General features: G+C 41.9%; 1 protein-coding gene and 1 long non-coding RNA gene across 6 annotated transcripts in view; one reads left to right on the top strand and one right to left on the bottom strand.

The window, feature by feature from the left end:
• Positions 1–23,659, bottom strand: part of LOC144577454 (uncharacterized) — a 74,858-nt gene that overhangs the window by 39,408 nt on the left and 11,791 nt on the right. The window lies entirely within an intron of this gene.
• The window catches only part of LOC103795876 (uncharacterized), a 44,754-nt gene that overhangs the window by 16,509 nt on the left and 4,586 nt on the right, over positions 1–23,659 (top strand). For 2 of the 5 annotated variants that reach the window (XR_001914064.4, XM_078335587.1), the window contains exons 2-3: positions 2,527–2,633; positions 4,800–6,015. Coding sequence is in view for 2 of the 5 variants with exons in the window: in XM_078335587.1 (XP_078191713.1) it covers positions 2,527–2,618 (92 nt within the window). In the remaining 3 variants the exon portion in view is untranslated. Of the gene's footprint in view, positions 1–2,526; positions 2,634–4,328; positions 6,016–23,659 lie in introns of those variants that run through there. The other 3 variants (XR_013521458.1, XM_078335589.1, XR_013521459.1) reach the window with 2 other exon arrangements.

Below are 23,659 nucleotides of genomic sequence, written 5' to 3' on the forward strand. Positions count from 1 at the left end.
ATTGTCAGAGTTTCCCACCAGAATGGAGGCCTGCTGGACTCCAGATGAGCCAGCTAAATTAGCCACATTGCTGTTGTGGGCTTTTTGGCTACTGTTTCCCAAGTACCCACCATGGGCTGAGCCCTGCACCATGTGCCCATGCCTGTCAATCAGTGCCACCATGCTCCATGAACTAAGGACCAACACAGAGTTGAGCTGCCCCTACAGATGATTCTAAGCATCTTGCTGGGTACAGGGTGGGCATAGGTGTCAGCTTCTCTTCCACGACTGATAAATGAAGATCTTGTATTAGTTTCCCGGGGTTGCCAGAGCAAAATGCTACACATCTGCTGGCGTAAAACAACAGAAATATTTTCTTCCACAGTCTGGAGGCTGGAAGTCCAAAATCCAGGTGTTGGCAGGGCCTTACTCCCTTGGAAGGCTGAAGGGAGGGTCCTTCCTTGCCTCTTGGAAGCTTCTGGTGGTTGTTATCAATCCTTGGCACTCCGTGGCTCGTGGCTGCCTCCTCCAGTCTCCACCTCAGCCGTGTCACGTCCCTCTCCCTGTCTAAGTCTCCGTATCTGAATCTCCCTCTCCTCTTTTTTCTCGGATAAAGACAGTAGTCATCGGATTTAGGGCCCACCCTGATTCAATGTGGCCTCATCTTAACCAATCACATCTGTAAGGTCTCTGTTTCCCAGTAGGGTCACCTTCTGAGACTCTGGGTGGATGTGAATTTTTAGGGGAACACTCCCCGTCCCACCACAGACACTAAGGTAGGAAGATTCATTCACTCTCGGCCCAGGTCTGTTCTGCCTCCCAGCACAAAGCTCTCAATAACCACCCTTTACTGACTCTCAGTTGTCTCCATTTGTGGAATTGAATCAGAGTTTTATTACCTTCAAATTGCTGGGCACGGCATCCTAACAGCATTTCAGGGACCAGGGCCCTGGAAATCTCATTTCTGCTGGTCCTGGCCCTCAAGGGATCAATGTTTTTCACACTCTTCTCTGGATCATTAGAATTGTTCTTCCAAAGGCCGACTTGCCAGACTGAGGCCTTTGTTCTATGTCACATTCCCCAGCTAAGCTTCAAAGGCCTGTGTCTATCTGAAACTCTCCAACACGAGCAGTTGCTTATTATCTATGTATTGCTGTTTAATAGGGAAGTTGGAAACGTGCTCTGGAGGCTCAGTTACAAAATACTGAAAACAAAACAAAAGTATCCAACAAAACACCCAACAACCCTGTCCCGTCTCTTTCATTGGGGCCTATTCATTATTGCTTCACAACTGCCCACAAGTCCAAGTCCCAGTTTGGATTCTGGTTCGTTTTAGTTCACTTTGCCTGTTAACAATCTCTGTGTGTGTGTGTGTGTGTGTCTTCTTTCCCTAAGAAAAATTCTAAATAATTCAATAGAACTTCCCTTTCTTCCTCTGGGTGACAATTCACCCTCTAATGAGTGTCACTGATACCTAATTTCACCAGAAAAAACATCCATCTTAATTTTAATTTATTTTTTAGAGACAAGGTGTCACTCTGTTACCCAGGCTGGAGTACAGGGGAGATCGTGGCTCACTGCAGCCTCAAATTCCTGGGCTCAAGCGATCCTCTTGCTTCAACCTCTAAGTAGCTGGGACTACAGGTGCATGCCACTATGCCTGGCTACTTTTTTAATTTTTTATAGAGACAGGTTCTTGCTATGTTGCCCAGGCTGGTCTTGAACTCCTGGCCTCAAGGGATCCTTTTGTCTCAGCCTCCCAAAATGTTGGGATTACTGGTATGAGCCACCATGCCCAGCCAAATATTCTCATCAGTTGGAACTGTTTCCTTCTGTTTATTTGCTAGTCTATTTACCAGCTAAACTAAACCAGCAACTAGTTTTAATCAATTGGCCTGCTTGCTGTCCCCCAGGCAACCAAGCTCTTCTCTCTAGGCCTTCACACGAGCTTTTCCTTCTCTCTGGAACTCTCTTCCAGGCAGATCTTCATGGCTAATTCCCTCGCCTCCCTCAGGGTTCTGCTCACATGTCACCTTTGCAGGGAGCCTCCTTTGACAATTCTGCAGAGAGCATGCCCCCAAGGCCGACCACCAGCTTCTATCCCCTTTGTCCCCACTCAGTGCCACCTGAATTATCATATATTGATTTGTTTTTTGTCTGTGCCCTTAATTAGAATGTCTACTTCAGGAGGGCAGGACTTTTTGGTCTTTTTTGTTCCCCCATCTATCCCCAGTGCCTTAGAGTAGCAGACAGCATATAGCAAGTGCTCAGTGTATACTTGTATAAATAAATGATCTCTAAGATGCAAACTATATGATTTCATATTTAAATTACTATCTCTTTGTCTATACAAAGAGAGATAGAGAATACCCTTTTACATCATGCCACTAATTTTCTTCTCTTTCCAAGTGTCCTCAAGGTTTCACACCAGGGAGTCACTTAGCCAATTAAGCAACTTTGACCACTGATATTTACATCATGGGGTCTCCATTTTCAGAGGGCATGGACCCTTTAGAGTCTGATGCAAACTGTAAAATTTCTTTGCAGAAAAATGCACACTTTTGGAACATTTTGCCAATGATGATGGAATGTGGACTGTGAGCATCCCCAGCCTTCTCCTGCCTACACCCTGGTTCTAATGTACCTGCCCTAGGGTAAGTATTTGTTGAATGAATGAACGATGTGTGTGATCAGTTCTCAGCTATATACATTCCTTTACTAAGGCTGCTGACACAAATTACCACAAATTTGATGCCTTACAACACAGAGATTTACTCTCTGACAATTCTGCAGGCCAGATGTTCAAAATCAGTGTTTCTGGGCTGAAATTGAAATGATGGCAGGAATGAGCTTCTTTTGCAGACTGCAGTGGGAGTCCATTCCTTGCCTCTTCCTGCTTCTGAGGGCTCCTGGCATCTTGGCTTGTGGCCATGTCATTCCAGTCTCTGCCTCGTGGTCACATTGCCTCCTCTTCTGTGGTAGCCAAATCTCCCTCTCCCTCCCTCTTGAAAGAATACATGTGACTGCATTTAGAGCTCACCCTGAAAACCTAGGGCAATCATCTCCCCATCTCAAAATCCTTAGCCTAATCAAAGTCATTTTTTTTTAACCATATAAGATAACATGTAAGGTTCCAGAGATTAGGGTCTGATATCTATGGGAGCCATTGTTCAACCTACTACACTAAATAAAAAGGAAAAACAGCATAAACACACACACACACACACACACACACACACAGAATTATTTTGAAATTTTCTCTGTGTGTTTTGTTTTGTTTTGTTTTGTTTTTGTTTTTGTTTTAAGATGTAGTCTCACTCCGTTGCCCAGACTGGAGTGCAGTGGTGCGATCTTGGCTCACTGCAACCTCTGCCTCCTAGGTTCGAGCGATTCTCCTGTCTCAGTCTCCCAAATCACTAGGATTCAGGTGCCCACCACCACACCTGGCTAATTTTTGTATTTTAGTAGAGATGGGGTTTTCACCATGTTGGCCAGGCTGGTCTCAAACGCCTGACCTCAAGTGACCCGCCCGCCTTGGCCTCCCAAAGTGCTGGGATTACAGGTGAGCCACCGTGCCCAGCCTTCACTGTGTTTTAAACCTGGGTGTGACTAAATTTCCAGAATTCATAGCATTTCAAGTAAAGAAGGCAGAATGTGAAAGGCTGACTCCATCCCCATCTGGCCCCCAGCCCATACTTCTCATCCTCCATGAGCTTCATTTAGAATTCACAGGAGGAATTTCAGGTTGCCTGGGGGCCAAACATAAATGAGAGGGAGCAGTCAGAGTTGTTTAAATGACTCTGTAACTGGAGTGTGTCCAAATCTGACAATAGAAGGGTGAAAGTAAGTTTTTCTTAATGCACTGATGCCCAATTCCATTGCAAGTTAACAGTATGTAAAGGGTTTCCAACCTTCCCAGGACCCCTGAAGGCAGCACTGAAAACAATCTACCTGCCATAAACTTTGCTGGTGTTTAAGAGGAGAAATGGGATTTAATGCTGTAGGCCACACCAGGAGCCCAAGAGTATGTCCCTAGCAAACTGATCTGTGCTGTGCAGAAAACCTTCTCTGCAAAGGGTGGCTGGAATTCCATCAGGCGTTGCCCCACACTTGGCATGTTAATTTAAGTAACAAGGATCAGGTCATCAATCCAGGAGGGTCAGAAGTCCCTCTCCCTTCTTGGCAAGTTAATGTGGCCTAATGTTTGTGTAAAGTCCACCTAGTCTTTTAAATAAATATACTTTACTCAGCAGGTTTTGACAAGTGTCATATATCCTTAATTCCTTTAAGCAATCAGTTAGATAACCTTTTTTCCCTCTCTTCTGTCCTAAAACAACAAACTTTTCCAGAAGGCTCACTAGCTGTAGGCACTATGAGAAACAGACCCTGCCCTTAAGGATCTCATATCCTGGAGTGGGAAAGAAACACATGTGTAGCTCATGCATGGAATGTGACTTCTGGATGTTTGGAATGCTGGTTTAAAAGCCTTAAGGCTGAAGGTGACAAACAGTAAGTGCCCCATTTTCCAAAGAGAGCTGCAGACAAGCCCCTGAAGAATTCACTGAAACATGGGAGAGCCTGTCCTATCGGGTTCACCCCATTGTCCTCCTCTAGCCTGCATAAAAGAAGACTAGAAATTTGCAGGAGAATTTGTGGAAGCAATGGGTTATGGTAGACAGAAAAATACTGTCCCTCTCCACAAAGATGTCCATGTGCTAATCCCTGAAACCTGTGACGATATCACCTTATGTGAAAAAAGAGACTTTGCAGCTGTGATTCAAGAATAAGGACTTTAAGATGGATTATCTGGGATTTTTCAGGTGGACCCAATCTAATCACATTGGAGAACCATTCCTGGCTGTTGTCACAGAGGGGGAATGTGACAACATAAGAATGGCTGGAGAAATCCAACACTGCTGGCTTCAGAGAAGGGCCTGGTGGAGGGCTCACTATCAAGGAGTGAAGGCTCTTGAAGCTGGAAGGGCCAGAAGATGTGTTCTCCCCTAGTGCCTCCAGAAGCAACACCACTGACACCTTGATTTTAGTCCAGTGAGACCCAGGTTGAACTCCTTGAAACTGGCTTTGCAAAAATTATAACAGTGAGAACATTATGACAGTGAGAGAGATCCAACTTGACCAACTCCATCTTGCCTTTTACCACCAAATGGCCCTTGGTCATGCCTGGCTGTGGGCCAAGCTAACTTGGGAGAAATTTAGTTTATAGTTTAAATAATGTTAGCCTTTTCCAAAACTAAATGCCTTCATAAAACTAATAAAAGCCCCCAAGTTTAAGATTATAAGAGGAGCCTGAATTCTGCTAACATGTAGATGTAGTTGAACAATTACCAGCCGCTGGTCTGGAGGTCACAAGATTTGTAAGTTCCCCAATTATTCCTGTAAATAACATCACTATTGCAGAACCTTAGATTGGCCTTTTGAGATGCCTTTTCAGGCTTTTGCATTTCTGATGGACTGAATGACTCCACTCAGACCTGAGTCTCAAGACTCAACCTCTCAACCAGTCCTGTGGCCCCATTCAGAAGGGATCTCAGTGCATAGTAGGGTAGGACCATTTTCCACCCTACCCTACTATGATTGTGTCCCTGACCAGTCAGCAGCACCCATTCCCTAGCCCCATGCCCACCAAACTATTCTACTGGAGGTCTGAGAGAGGATGTCTCAGCCTGGTGCACCGTATAGAGCTGGAGCCAGCTCCAGAACTTCCACAAAAGAACCTTTGAGGATGGACCTGCCATGGGGATTACTAGAGCACCAACCCCACAAGACACTGCTGCTGTCCCTCGAATTCCGTCTCCCCTTCCTAGCTCTGGAGACCCAAGCTAGGGAGAGAGAAGGAGCAGAAGATCAACTGGGAGGAAGAATGAACCAGGCCCTCTTTCCATCCCCACAATATCCTCAAATCACTAGTAAGCCTGAGCTGGGAGAGGAGATTCATGGAGCGGGGTTGAGATTGAGGTTTTGGTGTATGCTAGATTGGCCTTTTTACTACTCCCTAAATAAAGCTGTTTTCCTAACTGAAAGTAAGTGAAAATCTGTGGCTCTGCATGAAATGTAGTTAAGCAGTAGGGAAGGAAGAGACCACAGGACATGTTGGAAGGCAGCGAGGGGAGAAAGCAAAGCTCTTTCCTCTTGAACCCCACGCAGCTCAACCTGCTGGGGAATCTGGTTCTGATGCAACTAAACCCAGTAAGCATCATTACAGATGTATCTTGACTTCTGTAGGAGAGACCAGCTGGGAAGTTACACAGACCTCCCCTCCTCTCCTTTAAAAAAATTTTTTTAAATAAAACATTTCAGGCATGGTAATTCCCATCTGTAATCCCAGCACTTTGGGAGGCCAAGGTAGGAGGATCATTTGAAGCCAGAATTTCAAGACCAGCCTGGGCAATAAAGTGAAACCCTATGTCTGCAAAAAATTATTTTTAATTAGCCGGGCATGGTGGTGCATACCTGTAAGTCCCAACTACTCAGGAGGATGAGGCAAAAGGATCACTTGAGCCCAGGAATTTCAGGCTGCAATGAGCTGTGATTGCACCACTGCACTCCAGCCTGGATGACAGAGCAAGACTCCATCGGAAAAAAAAAAAAAGCCAAAACAATGCCAAGAAAAAGATACAAAAATTGGGGGATGTTTCAAATATATGCATTTAGCAAACTAATGACTGTTGGTTAAAAAAATACAATCCAATATGGTTGTGTCGGTCATCATGGAGTCAGTTTATTACTTTAAAATAACTACAAGTTTATGATGTAGTGTGGCCAGTGTGATGGAGTAATGAGACATATTTAAAGGCCAATGATGAATCTTCTTGCTTTTCAATGCAGTCAGTGTATTATCCCTGTGTGTGTATGTGTACACACACACCATTCTGATAACCTCAGAAGTCCAGATTTGAGAAGGTGTGGCCCCAATCAAATGACCCTTCTGCCCCTAACCCCCACATTCCATGACCGGCCATAGCAGGTATAGGGGAGTTAAGGGAAATGTTCCCAGACAGTGACATTTGAACTAGGTCCTGAGAGATCAGGATGACTCCTCCAGGTAAGAAAGGGCATTCTGAGTCAAAGGACTCACCCTCTAAAAACACAGATGCTTGAGAGAACCTGGCATGTTGGCAGAGCCGATGGTGTGTTTCAGGGCTACGGAGAACAGAAGGCAATGAGAGAAGCAATGAAGACATAAATGACCCCAGATGCCAAAGGGCCTTGACTGTTGAGCTGGGGCTTCAACTTGATCCTGAGGACCCCAGGGAATAAAGGAGTTTTTGAAGCAGGATGAGATCAGGTTTAGAAGGTGACTCTGAGGGTGGCACAGAGGAGGGAGGCTGAGGCCTGACCCAAAAGAATGTGGCCTGGAGAGGGGCAGTCAGAGGGGAGAGAGATTTCTGAGGTGGGATCTGTCACGGCACAGTGGCCAGATTCTGCCTGGGGACAAAGCAGGGTCAAATGTGACTATAAGCCGCCATTTAGGAGCCCAAGAAATGTTATGGACCAAGACCTGGACTAAATCCATATGGGTAGATGAATTTGATTTTAGATGTTTTAGACATTTACATTCCATGTGAGTTACATGCCAGAAACATCCACTGAGGAGGACTCCAGACCCCTAGTCCCTTCCTGTGTCTTGAAATTCCACAACCTCAGGGGCCCGTGAAGTCAATTCTTTTCTTCTCTGCTTGGTTCTAGCGAGGGGTGAGCCTGAACTGGAGATAGCTGTGGGGAGCAAAGAGAAACAGGCCAGGGCTGCTTTTCTTCTAAAACATTTGAAGTATAGCCCAATTTCATTTATTCTCAAAGACCACTCTATCTAATCTATAAGAAAAAAATGATATGTGTGTATATAAATAAATTGTATATGTATGTATGCATGCCTGTAAAATAAGGTATATATGTATATCTTCTGAAATGATTATACCCCCAGTTCTTTAACAATCAACAATACTCTTGTACCAGGCTCAAGCCACTCTCCTGACTCCCATGGCTCAGAAGGCATAGAGGGTAGATAGTCAAGAGACCAACTCACCACTGTCATTTATATCATATAAATCTGTATATAACCCGACAGGGGGGTGGCAGTCACCAACATGTTAAGGATGATTACCTAGATGGCAGGATTTCAGGTGGTTTTTTCTCTTTAATATTTTATATACGGCCAGGCACAGTGGCTCATGCCTGTAATCCCAGCACTTTGGGAGGCCGAGGCGGGCGGATCACGAGGTCAAGAGATCGAGACCATCCTGGTCAACATGGTGAAACCCTGTCTCTACTAAAAAATACAAAAAAATTAGCTGGGCATGGTGGCACGTGCCTGTAATCCCAGCTACTCGGGAGGCTGAGGCAGGAGAATTGCCTGAACCCAGGAGGCGGAGGTTGCGGTGAGCCAAGATCGCGCCATTGCACTCCAGCCTGGTAACAAGAGCGAAACTCCATCTCAAAAAAAAAAAAGAATATTTTATATACAATTGTAATTTTTGTAATATACATATTTTTCCTGAAAAAAAAAAAAAAAAAGGTGAGCAGCCTGGGCAACATAGTGAGACCCATCTCTACAAAAAATTTAAAAATGAGCTTGGCATATTGGTGCATGCCTGTAGTCCCAGCTCCTCGGGAGGCTGCAGTGGAAGGACCACTTGAGCCCAGGAGTTTGAGGCTGCAGTGATCATGCCACTGTACTGCAGCCTGGGTGACACAGCAAGATTTCAACTCGAAAAAAAAAAAGGGAAGAAAGGGAATCAGCTTTACCTTATGTTACCAGTGGGAATTTCAGCAAGCAACTTAACTATGCCAGAAGCTGTAAGATAAACCTTTCATTTGAACCGACAAGTTTACTCCCAAGAATGCATACTAAAGAAGTACTCTGCATTCTACTACAACCTAATAATCACATTTCCAAACTTACAAAAATTGCCTAATTAAATGAAGGAGTTGTTTCGATGATTTATATATTTTGAAAAAGGAGGTGGGTAGATACTACAAGTTTCACATACACAGTAAAAAGTGATTTGTTTTTCTTACAGGAATTTTGATAATAAAGTATATCTTAACTGTATGTGCATTTTTATTGTTGCAAAATAAAGCAATTGACCTAAATTACCAAAGAATCTGAAATCACAGATAAAATCTGAAAAGAATACAGGTGATCAAAATAACTCCATTTCTGGGCCAGATGTGCTCCAACATGGCTGCACATTAGAACTGCTGGGAGGCTTTGTACAAATACTGATGTGGTGCTCCACCCCCAGGGATTCTGATTTAGCTGATCTGCAGCAGGGCCAGACAGCAGTGTTTCAAAAAACACATCTCTAGATGATTCTAATGTGTAGCTGGAGTTGAAAACCACCAGACCATTGAAATAAATTGCCACACAGCACATAATTCATAACTGCTGTAAAAAATCCAACACTAATGCAGCAACCAGTACTCCAAGGCACTGTGTTTCTATGAGGCCATTCAACGGGTTCCCTTTTTTTTTTTACTTTTCACTGAAGTATAACATCCATATAGAAGCATGCACATATTGCTGGGCATGGTGGCTCACGTCTGTAATCCCAGCACTTTGGGAGGACAAGGCAGGTGGATCATGACATTAGGAGTTTGAGACCAGCCTGACCTACATGGTGAAATCCCATCTCTACTAAAAATACAAAAATTAGCCAGGTGTGGTGGCACACACCTGTAATTACAGCTACTCAAGAGACTGAGGAAGGAGAATCGCTTGAACCTGAGAGACAGAGGTTGCAATGAGCCGAGATCGCACCACGACACTACAGCCTGAGCAACAGAGTGAGAATCCATCTCAAAAACAAAAACAAAAAAAGCAAAGAAACATGCACATATTATAAGCAGATAGCTCGACACATTTTTACCAAATAGACATACCCATATCACCAGCACCCAGATCAAAAAGGGGACTCTTACCAGCACTCAGTACCCTCTTGGTTCATTAAAATTGTTCAACAGTTCCCCCACCACTACATGCTTGCTGTTGATTCTTATTAAGTAATTGAGTTGTAACCAATAGTAATCCTTATAATGCAAATAATTTTCCTTAATTCATCGATCACATTATAGCTAATGTGAATTATAAAAACTTATATAGAAGAAATAATTACAAACATGTATTTAGCCACAAGAAGTTTATTAAATATCTAATCGCAGAATCCAGTTAAATAAATTAGCTAACATTCACATAAAACTGTCCGGTTTGTATGCTATGGCATAAGTAAGATAGGAAAATCAGAGTCCTTCCACAAAAAAAGATGGTTTGCTCTATCAGAATCCTAGAATAGCACTATGAATGGGCTAACTTTTGCCTGCTCCCCACCCACCCGCTGCTTGTCCGATTTATACACTGAAGCCCTAACCCCCCAGTACCACAGAATATGACTGCATTTGGAGATAGGGTCTTTAGAGAGGTGATTAAGTTAAAATGCAATTAGTAGTGTGGGCCCTAGTCCAATACGACTGGGATCCTTATAAGAAGAGGACATGAGCTGGGCCATGGGAGGGTGACCAGACTAGTGTGGGCTTCTGATGAAGGGAGACTCCCAGAGGGGCCTCAATGGTGGGAGGAGCCAGGCAGGGCCCCAGTTGTCTGTAGCCACCAGAGTGGAGAGGAAACCTCATGCTTGCAACACAAGTCCCTCATGTACACCTTTCCCTTGGCCCACACAGGCAACAGAGCCAGGTTCCTCTACCCAGCACCCGAATACCCAATCAAATGCACAGGGATTCCCACAGGAGCTGAGGAGTCCATTCCAGCCAGAGTGATCTGAACCAGCAGGTGGCCAAGATTCACCAAAATTTTTAGAAAAACAAAAATGGAAAAAGGAAAGCACCAGCTTCACCTCCAGAGAAATTTACATCTGGAGAAGCAGCATTCTTCAGTGGGGAAGCAGAGGGGAAACACTTTATGATACATGTAGTTAGTATTGTCAAACACATTTGAAACAGCAGCATATCCGGAAAGATAGATGACATATAGATAGATAGAGCCTCTGCAAAAAGTCATATTCAGAGGTCTTGAAAATTAACATTATGCATAATAAAACTTAAAGCCCTATAGAAGATAAAATTTCCATTCATCTGATTGCCCAAGTGAAAAATACTCCTGATAGTATCTAGAGTTGGTGAAGTTGTGGGAGCCACAGATTCTCAAACACTGTTGGTTTGACATAATAACAGTTTTTGTATGCTCAAATAATATGCACACAATAAATTTATTAGAAAACACAATGGTTTTTAAATAAATTATTAGTTTTTCTAATAAATTTATTTGCCTATTATTTGAATCAGCAATTCCCCAGCCTTAGCGAAACTCTCACACAAGCACAAATGCACATTGTGTTCTCTGCTGTACAGCTTCTAAAAAACAAAAAACGTAGAAGCACCTTTGATGTCCATCATTCGCGGGGTAGATGAATTCATTGTACATATCCCTACAAAGGTCTATTATTTATTTAGATTGCGGCATATCTAGAAATGAAGAAAGACCATCCATGTTCATTTAAATGTACTAAATATGCCACAACCTAAGTAAATTTCTTAAAACTCATTGTTGAGTTGAAAAGCTAGCTTAAGAAAAGTAAATTCAATATTTACTTAAAATTTTTTTAATCTTAGAATATGTTTTTAAAAAAACTATGAAAGAAACTATGAAAGGGGCTGGGTGTGGTGGCTCATGCCTATTTGTAACCCAGTACTTTGGGAGGCCAAGGCAAAAGGGTTATTTGAGGCCAGAAATTTGAGAACAGCCTGGGCAACATAATGAAACACTATCTCTAGAAAAAATTAGCTGAGACAAGGCACGGTGGCTCAAGCTTGTAATCCCAGCACTTTGGGAGGCTGAGGCAGGTGGATCACCTGAGGTTGGGAGTTCGAGACCAGCCTGACCAACATGGAGAAACCCTGTCTCTACTGAAAATACAAAATTAGTGAGGCGTGGTGGTGCATGCCTGTAATCCCAGCTATACAGGAGGCTGAGGCAGGAGGATCACTTGAACACGGGAGGCAGAGGTTGTGGTGAACCAAGATTGTGCCATTGCACTCCAGCCTGGGCAAGAAGAGCAAAACTCCAACTCAAAAAAAAAAAAATGAGCCTGGCATGGTGGTTCACACCTATAGTCCCAGCTATTCAGAAGGGTGAGGTGGGAGAATCACCTGAGCCTGGCAGATTGAGGCTGTGGTGAGCCATGATAGCACCAGCATGGATAACAGAGTGAGACATATCTCAAAAAAAAAAAGAAAAGAAAAAGACCAGTGGATGGTGGAATATAAACACACACACACACACACACACACACACACATGCACACACGCTCACACACACATTTATATGTGCTATAGTCAAAATAAATGGAAAAGCATGCATGTTTACAACAGTAATTCCCTTGGGGACCGTGAGCAAAAAGTAGTAGCAAAGTGAACAAAAGGGGACTGAAATTTGTATTGTTAATATTTTATTTATTTTATTAAAAAGGAACCAAAGCAAATGTGACAGAATGTTGATGTTTATTAATTCTGAGTAATGGGTACATGAGTGTTTGCTATGTTATTGATATGGTTTGGCTCTGTGTCCCCAACCAAATCTCATCTCGCATTGTAATCCCCACGTGTCAGAAGAGGGGCCTGGTGGGAGAGTACTGGGCCACGGGGGTGGATTTCGCTCTTGCTATTCTCATGGTAGTGAGTTCTCACAAGAGCTGACGATTTTAAATCGTAGCATTTCCTCCCAGCTTGCTCACTCTCCTGCTGCATGTGAAGAAGGTCCTTGTTTCCCTTTCTGCCATGATTGTAAGTTTCCTGAGGCCTTCCCAGTCATGTGGAACTGTGAGTCAATTAAAACTTTCTTCTTCTTAAATTACCCAGTCTTAGGTAATTCTTTATAGTAGTGTGAAAACGGACTATTACAGTTATCTTCTGTAATTTGCCATGATTTCTAACTTTTTCCAAGTGAAGAAAACCCTTTAATAGATGGATTGATTAATAAAATGCACAGAACTGAGAGTGCTTTAATAAACTGGAATATTGAGGCAAGTGATCCACCTAGAACCCAGTGCAAAATTCCAAAAGTTGAAATGTGAAAGATGAAAACATGAACACACAAAAAAGAACATGAAGTTTCAACCTCTATCTCAACATATATCCAGAAGGTGACTGGATAGAGAAAATAAGTATACAAATTATACAAAGAACTTTTCAAAGCTAAAAGAAAGTGTGAGTTCTTCATATATAAGGGCCTGTGAAATACTGAAAAGAAATATGGGAGTGGGCGAGGAGGATTTGGAACAAAACATATTGATGAAATAAAAAATAAAAATGAGGAAGAAAGAGGGGATTAAAGAAAAAAATTTCAAAAAGAAAAAAGATTCCTCGTTTAACTTCAAAGGAAGAAATAAATAGACATTAAACTTCTCAAATGCAATAAATATAAAATTATATAAAGCATGATGTCATAAAGTTCTGCAGAAAAAATTTCTAATCTAGAATTTTGTACTCAGACAAAAAGTGATTTAAGTACAAAATAGAAATTATTCCTAGATGGACAAGAACTCAGAAAGTTTCTCTCCATGAAGTCATTTTGCAAGATTGTCTAGAGGATATACTCCAACAATAGGAAAAATAAGCTGAAGAAAGGGAAATATCAAACAGTGGTGTTCAAAGAAACGAGTAAAATTTGAGCCCAAATGACTACTGAAAATACAGCTATAAAGCTTAATGGATTGTTAGGAAAGACTTCCATCTGTTAAACTCCAGCTTTCAACAAAACCTGCGAGTGGGTAGAGGGAGTTGGTGCATGGAGAGGGAAGAAAGACACGATGAAGCATCGGGAGAGTAATATGTACTGATTCATTCTCAGCATTGATAGAAACTACATACTTCTAAATGTGTTGAGTAAAATGTTTAAAAACATGCTTGAAGAAGGAATAAAAACAGAATGAATATTTTTCACCACTAATGGCTAGAAAAGAAAATAGTCAACCAAGCTAAAGAAGAAAAGTGAAGGAAACAAGGAAGCATAATAAAACCAGCAAAATAAGATGGCAGGACTACGACCAAATATGTCAGTAATACAGCCAGCACAGGGAGAGATTTTTCACTTGAACCCAGAAGGCAGAGCTTGCAACGAGCCAAGATCGTGCCATTGCACTCCAGCCTGGGTGACACAGTGAGACTACATCTAAAAAAAAACAGTGGGGAAAGATTTTTAAAAATTTCGTTATATGGTATTTATAAGAGTCCTACTAAAAACAAAAGGATAAGAACAGCTTGAAAGTAAAGAATAGGAAAATATATATAGGAAAACACTTACGGGGGGGACTCAAGATGGCGCTGTGAGAACAACCCAGGATTGGAGCCCGCGTTGAATTCGCAAACGGTGAGTCAGTGCTGCATTTCCAGACTGATCTTTGTTGCCCACAGAACGGGGAAACTCCCAAGTATAAAAAGACACGGGACGCCAGGCAGTAGGTCTGCCTGGCGAAGCCGGCAGCCGGGGCGGCGGCGGCTGGCCTTACCCAGCAATCCCCACAGGGCGCGCTTGTCCGGGTGCCTTGTTGAACCGGCAACCTGAGACTTGAGAGGGCTGGACTTGAGACTGAACGAGACTTGCACAGTAGCCCAGCCCAGGGGATTGCAGGGACAGATCGCTTGGGATACCCAGTGGGACGAACAAAACCGCGATTTCAAACTATCCCGGGCAGACGGTCCGAGACGCTCTGTGGGGGAGGGGCGTCCACCACTACGGAGGCAACCTGCCCCAACTGATATACACGCCCACTGCTGAGGCAGCCAGCCGTTGCCGAGGCAACCCGCCCCAACTGAGATACACGCCCACTGCTGACGCAGCCAGCCGTTGCCGAGGCAACCCGTCCCTACTGAGATACACGCCCACTGCTGACGCAGCCTGCCGTTGCTGAGGCAACACGCTACAACGAAGAGACTCCGCCGCAGGGCGTGGTGGAGACCACAGCAGAGCCGGCAGGAACAGCGCGAATCACACAACAGCAGGGCGGAGCCTCGGCAGCCAAACAGTGGCTAGTCTGCCTTTGAGCTGGGCAGGACACCTGATCGGACATCCAAAAATAAAGCCCAAACCCCTCAACACAGAGCATTTGAGAAAAAAAAAGGGTTGTTTAATGAGCTGTGTTGCAGCAGAATCAAACATAGCAGCCTAACAGCCCTGAATGAACAACAGAGTGCACAGCTCAGCAATTAAACCCCTATAAAGTACAAACTGTCTCCTCAAGCAGCTCCCTGACCCCTCTATATCCAAAAGACTGTCATTAGGCAGGCATCATCCTGGGACAAAGAGAGCAGAAAAAGAAACTGGTAGCATCCCTCGCTGTGCCACGGCTACTAGAGGTGCACCCCAGACAAGCAGGGACTGGAGCGGACCTCAACAGTCGTACAGCGAAGGGGCTAGACTGGTAGAAGGAAAACCAAGCAACAGAAATACTTCATCATCAACATTCTGGGTGTCCACTCAGAGACCCAAACGAAAAGTCAGCAACTACGCAGACGACCAGCGGACAAATCCACAAAGATGGGAAGAAACCAGTGCAAAAAGGAGGAAAACACCCGAAACCAGAACACATCGCCTCCTAGAAAGGACCAAAACTCCTCACCAGCAAGGGAACAAAGCTGGACGGAGAATGACTGTGACGAAATGACGGAATTAGACTTCAGAAGATGGATAATGAGAAACTTTTGTGAGCTAAAAGATCATGTATTAAATCAATGCAAAGAAACTAAGAACCTTGAAAAAAGATTTGAAAAAAGATTCGAGGAAATGATAACAAGAATGGATACCTTAGAGAGGAATATGAATGAATTAAAGGAGCTGAAAAACACAATACGAGAACTTCGCGAAGCAAACGCAAGTTTCAATAGCCGAATTGACCAAGCAGAAGAAAGAATATCTGAAGTCGAAGACCAACTCAATGAAATAAAACGAGAAACCAAGATCAGAGAAAAAAGCGCAAAAAGGAATGAACAAAGTCTCCAAGAAATGTGGGACTATGTGAAAAGACCTAACCTACGTTTGATAGGTGTACCAGAAGGGGACGAAGAGAATGAATCCCAGCTGGAAAATACTCTTCAGGACATCATCCAGGAAAATTTCCCCCACCTAGCAAGACAAGCCAACACTCAATTGCAGGAAATACAGAGAACACCACAAAGATATTCCGCAAGAAGAGCAACCCCAAGGCACATAATCGTCAGATTCAACAGGGTTGAAATAAAGGAGAGAATACTAAGGGCAGCCAGAGAGAAAGGTCGGGTCACCCACAAAGGGAAGCCCATCAGACTCACAGCAGATCTCTCGGCAGAAACACTACAAGCCAGAAGAGAGTGGGGGCCAATATTCAACATTCTTAAAGAAAAGAACTTTCAACCCAGAATTTCATATCCAGCCAAACTGAGCTTCAGAAGTGAAGGAAGAATAAAATCCTTTGCGAACAAGCAAGTACTCAGAGATTTTGTCACCACCAGGCCTGCTTTACAAGAGCTCCTAAAAGAGGCACTACACATAGAAAGGATCAATCAGTACCAGCCATTCCAAAATCACACTGAATGCTAAAGAGCTTCAACATAATGAAGAATCTACAACAACTAACAGGCAAAACAGCCACTTAGCATCAAAATGGCAGTATCAAATTCACACATAACAATATTAACCCTAAATGTAAATGGACTAAATGCACCAATCAAAAGACACAGACTGGCAAATTGGATAAAAATCCAAAACCCATCAGTGTGCTGTATCCAGGAAACCCATCTCACATGCAAGGATACACAAAGGCTCAAAATAAAGGGATGAAGGAAGATTTACCAAGCTAATGGAAAGCAAAAAAAAGCAGGAGTTGCAATTCTTATCTCTGATAAAATAGACTTTAAAGCAACAAAGATCAAAAGAGACAAAGAAGGCCATTACATAATGGTAAAAGGATCGATACAACAAGAAGAGCTAACGATCCTAAACATATATGGACCCAACACAGGAGCACCCAGATACATAAGGCAAGTTCTTAATGACTTACAGAAGGACTTAGACTCCCACACAATAATAGTGGGAGACTTTAACACTCCACTATCAATACTAGACAGATCAACCAGACAGAAAATCAACAAGGATACCCAGGGCTTGAACTCAGACCTGGAGCAAGCAAACCTGGTGGACATTTACAGAACTCTCCACCCCAAATCCACAGAATACACATTCTTCTCAGCACCACATCACACCTACTCTAAAATTGACCACATAATTGGAAGTAAAGCACTGCTCAACAAATGCAAAACAACTGAAATCATAACAAACAGCCTCTCAGACCATAGTGCAATCAAGTTAGAACTCAGAATACAGAAACCGACCCAGAACCGCACATCTTCATGGAAACTGAACAACTGGCTCTTGAATGTTGACTGGGTAAACAACGAAATGAAGGCAGAAATAAAGAAGTTCTTCGAAACCAATGAGAATGAAGACACAACGTGCCAGAACCTCTGGGACACATTTAAAGCAGTCTCTAGAGGAAAGTATATAGCAATAAGTGCCCATATGAGGAGAATGGAGAGATCCAAAATTGACACCCTATCGTCAAAATTGAAAGAGCTAGAGGAGCAAGATCAAAAAAACTCAAAACCCAGCAGAAGACAAGAAATTACTAAGATCAGAGCTGAGCTGAAGGAGACTGAGACACGAAAAACCCTTCAAAAAATCAATAAATCCAAGAGCTGGTTTTTTGAAAAGATCAACAAAATAGACAGACCACTAGCCAGATTGATTAAAAATAAAAGAGAGAACAACCAAATAGATGCAATAAAAAATGATAAAGGGGAAATCACCACAGATTCCACAGAAATTCAAACCATCATCAGAGAATATTACAAACAACTCTATGCACATAAACTAGTAAACCTGGAAGAAATGGATAAATTCCTGGACTCCTGTGTCCTCCCAAGCCTAAACCAGGAGGAAGCTGAAACTATGAATAGACCAATAACAAGGTCTGAAGTTGAGGCAGCAATTAAGAGCCTACCTCACAAAAAAAGCCCAGGTCCAGATGGGTTCACAGCCGAATTCTACCAGACACACAAGGAGGAGCTGGTACCATTCCTTCTAAAACTATTTCAAACAATCCAAAAAGAGGGAATCCTTCCCAAATCATTTTATGAGACCAACATCATCCTGATACCAAAACCCGGCAGAGACCCAACGAGAAAAGAAAACTTCAGGCCAATATCCATGATGAACATAGATGCAAAAATCTTCAATAAAATATTGGCAAGCCGATTGCAACAGCAAATCAAAAAACTTATTCATCATGATCAAGTAGGATTCATCCCAGGGATGCAAGGCTGGTTCAACATACGCAAGTCTATCAACGTAATTCACCACATAAACAGAACCAAAAACAAAAACCACATGATTATCTCAATTGACGCAGAGAAGGCATTTGACAAAATTCAACAGCCCTTTATGCTAAAAACCCTCAATAAACTCGGTATCGATGGAACGTATCTCAAAGTAATAAAAGCTATTTATGACAAACCAACAGCCAATATCATACTGAATGGGCAAAAACTGGAAGCATTCCCTTTGAAATCTGGTACTAGACAAGGATGCCCTCTCTCACCACTCCTATTCAATATAGTACTGCAAGTTCTAGCCAGAGCAATCAGGCAAGAAAAAGAAATAAAGGGTATTCAAATAGGAAAGGTGGAAGCCAAATTGTCTCTATTTGCAGACGACATGATAGTATACCTAGAAGACCCCATTGCCTCAGCCCAAAAACTCCTGAAACTGATAAACAACTTCAGCAAAGTCTCAGGATATAAAATCAATGTGCAAAAATCACAAGCATTCGTCTACACCAATAACAGACTTAAAGAAAGCCAAATCAAGAGCGAACTGCCATTCGCAATTGCTACAAAAAGAATAAAATACCTTGGAATACAACTCACAAGGAACGTAAGGGACCTCTTCAAGGAGAACTACAAACCACTGCTCAACGAAATCAGAGAGGACACAAACAGATGGAGAAACATTCCATGTTCATGGTTAGGAAGAATTAATATCGTGAAAATGGCTATACTGCCCAAAGTAATTTACAGAATCAACGCTATCCCCATCAAGCTACCACTGACTTTCTTCACGGAACTGGAAAAAACCACCATGAACTTCATATGGAACCAAAAGAGAGCCTGCATAGCCAAGTCAATTCTAAGCAAAAAGAACACAGCGGGGGGCATCACACTACCGTATTTCAAACTATACTACAAGGCTACAGTAATCAAAACAGCATGGTACTGGTACCAAAACAGAGATATAGACCAATGGAACAAAACAGAGGCACCGGAGGCAACACAACATACATACAACTATACAATCTTTGATAAACCTGACAAAAACAAGCAATGGGGCAAGGATTCCATGTTTAACAAATGGTGTTGGGAAAACTGGCTAGCCATGTGCAGAAAGCAGAAACTGGACCCCTTCCTGACACCTTACACTAAAATTAACTCCAGATGGATTAAAGACTTAAACATAAGACCTGGCACCATAAAAACCCTAGAAGGAAATCTAGGCAAAACTATCCAGGACATAGGAGTAGGCAAGGACTTCATGAACAAAACACCAAGAGCATTGGCAACAAAAGCCAAAATAGACAAATGGGACCTAATGAAACTCCACAGCTTCTGCACGGCAAAAGAAACAGTCACTAGAGTGGATCGGCAACCAACAGAATGGGAAAAAACTTTTGCAGTTTACCCATCTGACAAAGGGCTGATATCCAGAATTTACAAACAACTCAAGCAGATTTACAGGAAAAAAACAAACAAGCCCATTCAAAAGTGGGCAAAGGATATGAACAGATACTTTACGAAAGAAGACATATATGAGGCCAACAATCATATGAAAAAATGCTCATCGTCACTGGTCATCAGAGAGATGCAAATCAAAACCACATTGAGATACCATCTCACGCCAGTTAGAATGGCGATCATTAAAAAATCTGGAGACAACAGATGCTGGAGAGGATGTGGAGAAAAAGGAACACTTTTACACTGTTGGTGGGAGTGTAAATTAGTTCAACCATTGTGGAAGACAGTGTGGCGATTCCTCAAGGCCTTAGAAATAGAAATTCCATTTGACCCAGCAATCCCATTACTGGGTATATATCCAAAAGACTATAAATCCTTCTACTATAAGGACACATGTACACGAATGTTCATTGCAGCACTGTTTACAATAGCAAAGACCTGGAACCAACCCAAATGCCCATTGATGATAGACTGGATTGGAAAAATGTGGCACATATACACCATGGAATATTATGCAGCAATCAGAAATGATGAGTTCGTGTCGTTTGTAGGGACATGGATGAATCTGGAAAACATCATCCTCAGCAAACTGACACAAGAACAGAAAATGAAACACCGCATATTCTCACTCATAGGTGGGTGATGAAAAATGAGAACACATGGACACAGGGAGGGGAGTACTAAACACTGGGGTCTATTGGGGGGAAAAGGGGACGGCCAGTGGGAGGGGGAGGTGGGGAGGGATAGCCTGGGGAGAAATGCCAAATGTGGGTGAAGGGGAGAAGAAAAGCAAAGCACACTGCCATGTGTGTACCTACGCAATTGTCTTGCATGCTCTGCTCATGTACCCCAAAACCTATAATCCAATAAAAAATTAAAAAAAAAAAAAAACACTTACAAAAAGAAAATAGATATGATAGTATTATATCAGATACTAATTAAACAGAAAAAGAGTTACATCAAGAAAAGGTCCAACCACTGAGATGTTACAACAGTCCTGAGCATTTTTGCACCTCACTAATATAGCATTAAAACACAGAAGGGATTAAAACAAACATATAAGGATAAAAAAACTCATAATACATCCTCTGATTGCAACTAGAATTAATAACAATGGCAACCTAAGAAATCTAATCACTTGGATAATTAAAAACACTCTTCTAAATATCTCTCAGGGATTTAAGAAAAAGGAATCAACACTGAATATACCAATTGTGAAATAAATAAGAATCAGACACATAATAAAACCTAAGGCATGTAGTCAAACCAGCATCCAGAGGAAAATTTATAGTTTCAAATTCATTTGCAAATAAATTAGTATCATTTGATTGCAGAAACTAGACACAAGGACAATAAAATAAATCTAAAGAAAGTCTAAGGGAGGATTACTAAAAATAAAATTAAAGGCTAAATAATAGAATGTAACAAAAAGTAGACTTGATTAATAAAGGCAAAATCCAGTTCTTCAAATGGAAACAAATATATGGATATCATGTTCTACCTAGAAAATTCAAGACAGTTGACTGGAAAACTCCTAGTATAGTAGAAATCGGTAAGCTAGGATGGGTGTGGTGGCTCATGACTGTAATCCCAGCAGTTTGGGAGGCTGAGACGGATGGATCACCTGAGGTCAGGAGTTGGAGACCAGCCTGAGCAACACAGTGAAATCTTGTCTCTGATAAAAATACAAAAAATTAGCTGGACATAAGGTGGACACCTGTAATCCCTGCCTCCCAAAAGGCTACGGCAGGAGAATCACTTAAACCTGGGAAAAGGAGGTTGCATTTGAGCTGAGATCCTGCCACTCCTAGCCTATGCAACAAGAGTGAAACTCCGTTTCAAAAAAAAAAGTCACTAAGACAGTAAAATACAAGGTAAACATAAAACTTAAGAGGTAGCTTCCCCTTACTCTAGCAATAACTAATTAGGAAATATATTGAAAAAAATCCTGTTAACAATAATGAAAAATATTATAAAATACCTAGCAATAACTTTAAAAAACCATGCAAAGCCTATATGGGGGAAAACGCTAAAACATTTACTGAGGAAGACTAAATAAATGGAGAGACATTCTATATTTCCATGTTATGGACTCAAAATGATAGAGATATCAGTTCCCTTCATATGAATCAATCAACTTAGCTCAATGTCAATTTTTGTGGAATTTAACAAGCGGATTCTAAATTTCATTTAGTGAAGCAAAAGAACAAAACATCTAGATTTGCTAAATGCCCTATTAGACATTAACAACGATTAAAAGGTGACAGTACTAAATAATGTCATTACAGAAATGAGAGATATGTGAAATAAATTAGAAGCCAAGTGCAGTGGCTCACGCCTGTAATCCCAGCACTTTGGGAGGCTGAGGCAGGCAGATCATCTGAGATCAGGAGTTCAAGACCAGCCTGTCCAACATGGTGAAACTCCATCTCTGCTGAAAAAACAAAAGTTGGCTGGACAAGGTGGCGGGTGCCTGTAATCCCAGCTACTTGGGAGGTTGAGGCAGGAGAATTGCTTGAATCTGGGAGGCAGAGGTTGTAGTGACAATGAGCCAAGATTGTACCACTGCACTCCAGCCCGGGTGACAGAAAGTCTGAGAGAGAGAGAGAGAGAGAAAGAAGAAAGGAAGGAAGGAAGGAAGGAAGGAAGGAAGGAAGGAAGGAAGGAAGGAAGGAAGGAAAAGAGAGAGAGAGAAAGAAAAGAAGGAAGGAAGGAAGAGACAGAGGGGGAGAGAGAGAGAGAGAGAAAGGAAGGAAGGTAGGAAGGAAGAGGGAGAGAGAAAGAGAAAAAGAAAGATAAATAAACAAATAAATTAGAGTTTAGAATTCAGTCTATAACAAAGGTGGTATTGAAACGCGTAGGGAAAAGATGGATTGCTTAAAATTTGGGAAATTGGTCATCCATTTAGGAAAAAGAAAATCAACTTAGAACCTAATTTTATATCACACATAAAAGTAAATTTCAGCTAGTTTAAGATCTAAGACTTCAAAACTATAAAACAAAAGCAACAGCAAATAATTACGGGGAAATAATCACTTGTTTAATGGTTTTCTTATTCAAGATATGAAACTCAGATACCAAAAAGATCAATAGGTTTGATTGCATAAAATTTAAATTTTTTATACTGCAAAAACTACTGTAAACAATTTTTTTAAAGATGCAGATTAGGAAAAAGTATTTTTAATTTTATGTAGTAGTAGGAACTTAAACAAATTTGCAAGAAAAAGCAACTCTATTAAAAAGTGGGCAAAGAACATGAACAGATACTTAACAAAAGGAGCCAACAAACATGAAGAAAAGCTCAACGTCACTGACCATGAGAGAAATGCAAATCAAAATCACAATGACCATCTCAAGCACTCAGAATGGCTACTACCAAAAAGTCAAAAAACAACAGATGCTGGTGAGGTTGCACAGAAAAAGTAACACCTTTACACTGTTGGTGGGGGTGTAAATTAGTTCAACCATTGTGAAAGACACTGGTGATTCCTCAAAGACCTGGATGCAGAAATATTATTTGATCCAGCAATCCCATTACTGGGTATATACCCGAAGGAATATAAATCATTCTATTACAAAGATTCACGCATGCATATGTTCATTGTAGCAGTATTCACAATGGCAAAGACACAGAATCAGCCCAAAAGCCCATCAATGATAGACTGAATAAAGAAAACATGTATATATACACCATGGAATACTATGCAGCCATGTCCTTTGCAGGGATATGAATGGAGCTGAAAGCTGTTGTCCTCAGCAAACGAACGTAGGAACAGAAAATCAAACACCACATGTTCTCACTTACTAGTGGAAGCTGAATTATGAGAACACA

Source organism: Callithrix jacchus, chromosome 8 (assembly GCF_049354715.1).
Source record: "Callithrix jacchus isolate 240 chromosome 8, calJac240_pri, whole genome shotgun sequence".
Taxonomy (NCBI): domain Eukaryota; kingdom Metazoa; phylum Chordata; class Mammalia; order Primates; family Cebidae; genus Callithrix; species Callithrix jacchus.